At 56.9% G+C, this 5,000-nt stretch overlaps 2 protein-coding genes across 2 annotated transcripts in view; one reads left to right on the top strand and one right to left on the bottom strand.

Moving 5' to 3' along the window:
- Positions 1–2,480, bottom strand: part of PTSG_03897 (uncharacterized protein) — a gene marked incomplete at its 3' end in the record, with an annotated part of 3,504 nt that extends 1,024 nt beyond the window's left edge. Inside the window, exons 1-4 of the mRNA XM_004994734.1 lie at positions 2,263–2,480; positions 1,280–1,988; positions 895–1,089; positions 1–612 (exon numbers count right to left, since the gene is read on the bottom strand). The exon at positions 1–612 is cut by the window's left edge and continues 276 nt beyond it. Of these exons, the coding sequence (XP_004994791.1) occupies positions 1–612; positions 895–1,089; positions 1,280–1,988; positions 2,263–2,411 (1,665 nt within the window). The 5' untranslated portion in view covers positions 2,412–2,480. The remainder of the gene's footprint in view (positions 613–894; positions 1,090–1,279; positions 1,989–2,262) is intronic.
- Positions 2,481–2,845: 365 nt separating this feature from the next.
- On the top strand, positions 2,846–4,376 carry PTSG_03896 (uncharacterized protein; the record flags this gene model as incomplete). Its single annotated transcript, XM_004994733.1, has 6 exons — positions 2,846–2,952; positions 3,225–3,356; positions 3,521–3,579; positions 3,760–3,951; positions 4,154–4,198; positions 4,364–4,376. Coding segments are annotated over 6 exons (548 nt in total), but the record flags the coding sequence as incomplete, so codon positions are not given.
- Positions 4,377–5,000: the final 624 nt, after the last annotated feature.

Genomic DNA, 5,000 nt, shown 5'->3' with positions numbered 1-5,000 from the left:
GCTGGCAAACGCCTCCCCGCACAGCACGCACGACGTGAGGTTGGTGTTGTGGCGGCCGGCGTTCTGGCGGTGGCGGACCACGGCTGCATCGCGCCGCCGCAGCGCCAGCTGGCACTTGGACGAGCGGCTCAGGTGCCGCTGCAGGTGCGTAAACACCCGTCGACACGAGATGCACGCCACTTGGTTTGCATACTTGGCATCGCCCTTGTTCGCGTTGCTGGTTGTGGTGGTCGCGCTGGTGGCCGTGGCGGCCGCCTTGCTGGCTGAAGCCGTCGGTTCCGTCTTCACCGCTCTCGTCCCACGTGCCGGACCGCTCTCATCGTTCGCACTGCTGCAACTGGTGGTGGTTGTTGGCGCAGCGGTTGGTGTTGCGGTTGTCATGGCTTGCTTACTGCGCTGTGTTGATGGCTTGCCCTGGCTGTCGCTTGAACCGTCTGCGCCAGGCTTGCGCGCGGCGGGCTCGGTTGCTGCGGCCGATGACGATGAGGACGATGATGCTGATGTTGACGGTGTGCGGGAGCGACGGGTGGTGCGCGGCCGCGGGGAATTGCACGCGCTGCAGATGATGTCGCCTCGGTTCACAGTCGTGCACCGGCACACCCACTCGTCATCCTGCACAGCGAGGTGAGTGAGTGTGCGTTCGTGTGTGTGTATGACAGAGTGTGCGTGTGTGAGTGAGTGAGTGCGCGGGTGAGAGTGGATGCGTGAATGCGGGTATGTGGGCGAGTGTATCACAGAGAGAGAGAGAGAGATAGAGAGAGAGAGTGTGTGTGTGTGTGTGCGTGTGCGTGAGGCACGCAAGGAGAGTGCGTTTGTGTGGAAGAGCAATGAATTGGCGTCACGTCACATCAATCAGACCGCTACGGCAAGCAAGGGACAAACACATCAGCGCACCACGGCTGGGCATGCACTGCGGCGCCCAGGATTCTCAAACTGGAGCCCACGAAGTTCGCGTGGAACCGGCGCTGTTTTCGACGATGAACGCCGCTTTTTCGTCCCCGTTCCCGCCGATGGTGGTGGCGCAGAGGTGGAGGTCGAGGTGGCACTGCTGCGCGTGGTGTTCGCCCGGCCGGGAACGGGTCGTCCAGCCTGGCGATGTGGACAAAATGAGCAGAGCAACCATTAGGGCATGTGAGTTGACGTTCGGAAGTGATGGGTGTGCGTGCACGATGCAAACAGGCAACGAAATCAGTGGAAGCAGTGAAGTCATGGAAGCAGTGTAGCAGCGCAGGTGGGAGACAACGTGTCGACACACCAAAAGCAATGTACGAAAACCCACCCGACGCAGGATGGCAAGACGTGGATCTTGGAGATCAGTGTTGTTGACAGGGCCTTTCGTCTCTGTGCTGTGCGACGGGCTGGCAGATGCGACAAACGACACATCCACCTCGCTCTTGACGCTGGTGCTGGTGCTGGTGCTGGTGCTGCTGCCGTTCGTTGTGGTGGTGGCAGCGGCGAGGGCGGGGGAAGTTATTGTCGACGTCGTTGCTGTCATGGCCGACTTGGACTGTCGATATGCAGACAGCTCTTCATGGCTTGTGAGTGTTCCTTTGATGACATAGAACTTGCCACCGACCTCAAAGGACCCGGGCACGTGTCGACCGCTCACTTCCTGCAGTTGCGAGGCGCTGAAGCCCGACAACTCAGCAAGGTTCAACGACGGGACCTCAGCTGACGACGGGGATGTGCTTGTTGTACTTGCTGCTTCTGATGTTGATGTGATGGCTGTTGTTATCCAATGTTGGTCTTGTGTGGATGCGTAGGGGGCGCTTGTCGACACGGGATGCCGCGGAGCGGACGGAATCGACACGTGCTCCTGTTCTTGCTCCCTTTCATTCTGTTGCTTCTGCTGCTGTTGTTGTTCTTGGTCGTGTAGCTGCTCGTGTGTACTCTTGTCTTCGTCCTCAATGACATCAAAAAGGGCGGCAGTGATGCTGCCTGCAGTAGGAATGTGCAGCTTGCCTTCACTCAGCTGCTGCACTGTCGACCTGCAACATGGGTGCGCATCGAGACGAGATTGCGTTGTTGGTGGAGTGAATGGGCAACGTCGGCGTGTTAGAAAGAGGGGTGAAGGGGTTGGTAGAGGGTTAAGGTTAGGCAAAGTTTGGCACAGAGGTTGCGCCGAACCACCCGTACACATGCGCACACACACACACACATGCACACACACATGCACACACACACACACGCACCACATCACATCACATCACATGCACACACACCACATCACATCACATCACATGCACACGCATGTTCTCTTACAGAGCACGTGCAGCAAGGGCAATCTCGTCGCAGCTGTCACTGTCCAGAGATGAGCGTGTATGGCCATTGCTACCCGCGTCTTCAATGCCTGCACACAGGAACGCTTCAATGGACTGTCGGAACGACAAGCGCGTGTGTGCCGAGGACATGTCTCGCTCGCGCCAAGAAGGGTGTTGGTTGGTTGTTGTTGTGATGTGGCGGTTGTGGATGATTCCTGCACCGCATCCATGAAATTTCTGCAGGCAAACGGCAAAAGGCGAAGGATGATGAGGGTGAAGGTGCAGGTCGCTCACCACGTCGCTCCACGCGTCGCCACACATCGCACCCCGGCTGCTGCTGTTGCAGCTCCTCCGATTCGACTGCCACTGCTGTGTTCATGCAGTGTTCCTACATGCGAGCAAGGTGAGCCCGTCATGCATGCTTTGGTTGGCACATGGTGCATGGGTTGGTGTTGTTGTTGCTGTGGGTGCTTGGTGTTGCTGCTGCTGTGCCTCGTGCACCAGTGTAGCTGTGCAGCTCACATGTCATGCGTGTGTGCATGTGGCTGCAGGGGGGGGGGCGACTGCGTGAGGATCGTTGAAGGATGATGGGCGGTGCACACATGATGGAATGGGAGGAGCAGCTGTGGACACACACGTCCATGGTCATGGTGGGCACATCCTATCACAGCGACGCAGTCATATGCAGCAGGTGTGTGTGTGTGCGTGTGTGTGCGCGTGTGTGTGTGTGTGTGTGTCGTGGGGTGAGGGGGGGGAAGCAGAGGAGGGGGCAGGAAGTGGATATGTCTGCTGTGCTCACATGCCATACCTGTACCTCGTGTGTGCAATGTGTCTTGTTGATGTGTGTTGGTTGCGTGGGCGCCAGGGCCATATCAGAGGAGGGCAAGGAAGCCGCCATGAACGACACATCATCATCATCAACCTCCCCATTTCTCTCTCTCTCTTCTCTCTCTTCCACCTCAGCTCCGCTGTCACCGCCATCACCATCATCATCATCGACCGCACAGCCGCCATCACACGCCGGCCGACACCAGCTCCAATCTGGCGTGAGGCAGACATTGCACATGTCAGTCGCTCTCATGAAGAGGTGAGCATGTGCGTGTGTGTGGTGGTGGTGAGTGGGGACAAGATGTGTGCGTGGATGGGTGTCAATGCGGATGGTTGGATGGGGATGGCGTGTGGTTGATGATGCTTCGCTGTCAACCTCACCACCCTGCATTCTCTCCCATCTTGTTTCCGTGCACACACACGTTTCACAGCGTTGAGGAGGCGCATGAAGCGGTGGAACCAACGACGATGACGATGACGAGTGCTGAAGGTGAGAGGGCGACTGAGATGTGTGTGCGAGTGTGTGTTGGTTGACACGTTGTGTTTCCTTGTTCGCCTCCCACTTTCCTTGTCTGTTCTGTCCGCTGTCTTTTCTTCTTCTTCCCCCTTTTTCGATTGATTTGGACACAGGGCCATGCATCCGCTTCCATCCAACCGACCAACCAAGCAGCCGAGCGAGCGAGCAAAGGACACGGCGTGGCAAGGGGCCGTTGTTTTCACCCTTTCCACCACAAGCAACAACAGCAACAGCGGATGTGTGGCTGCATTGTGGATGAACTGGCCCCCTGCCTCTCATCCATCTCCACCTGCTCTTCGTCGTCATTGGTCACCAACAGCAGCGGCAGCGGCCGTGGATGTGGAGGTGAGATGAATGGTGGTGGTGGTGGGGATTGTGGTGGTGATGTGTGATGTGTTGGGTGTGAACAACAGCATGTATGGGGAATGATTGTGCGGTGCTGGTTGGATGTCGTTGGGTCTGTTGGTGCTGGTGGCAATGGGCGTTGTTGTCGTTGATAACCTGATTCTGTGACAACTCACCTCTTTCTCCACACGCACACATGCAGAGTGTGATGTGCGTCGATGTGCCGTTGCCTCGTGTGACGACGATGGTGGTGATGGTGAATGATTTGTGGTGGATGTGGACTTGCGCACGCACACGCATGTGCAGATGTGATGCTTGTGGTGGTGGTGGTTGTGGTCGTCGTGGTGTGTATCTGTGCTTGGAATGTGCGTGCACAGGTGATGATGTGGGTGATGCGAATATGACAAAGGAGGTGGATGTGGTTTGTTTCTGCCATGCTGGCTCACTGCGTGGTGTCATTCTTGCTGATTTGGTTCTTTGTGCTTGCGCATGTGTGCATGTGTGCATGTGTGTGATTTGCACAGGACGGAGGCCGTTCTCTTCCCAAGCCCTCATGACACGACCAGGGCGATACACGCACACACAAATGTGCGAGAAAAGAAGACACAAGGTGAGACGCTGCCGCTGTGTGTGTGTGTGTGTGTGTGTGTGTGTGTGTGTGTGGTGATGGGTGGAGTGGTAGTACTCATTCACACGCATGCACGCATGTACACATGCACGTGTGCCAACACATCAAAGCAGTCATTGGCTGTGGGGTGGTTGCACTGATGTGTGCCTCACATGAATCAATCTCACAACTCAAATGCGTGTGTGTGTGTGCGTGGCTGCAGGCGGACGTTGTGCGGGGTTCCCCAACCGAATTTCCCTTTCCTTTCCCAACCAATCGCCTTCGCTCTGTCATCGTCAGCCTTCCCCATGTGATGTGGAGCTGTTGAGGCGTGATTGAGACTGCGGCCAACGCAGGTATTTCAGCAGTGGTGGATGTGGTGCATGTGGTGATATTTTGTGCCTGCCTGCTGGCTCGCTTGGTTGCTTGCTTGTTGGGTGCT

The sequence above is a fragment of the Salpingoeca rosetta genome (genome assembly GCF_000188695.1).
Source record: "Salpingoeca rosetta unplaced genomic scaffold supercont1.9, whole genome shotgun sequence".
Taxonomy (NCBI): Eukaryota; class Choanoflagellata; order Craspedida; family Salpingoecidae; genus Salpingoeca; species Salpingoeca rosetta.
The sequence above is the reverse complement of the archived record's forward strand: the minus strand, read 5'-3'. Positions and strand labels throughout refer to the sequence as shown.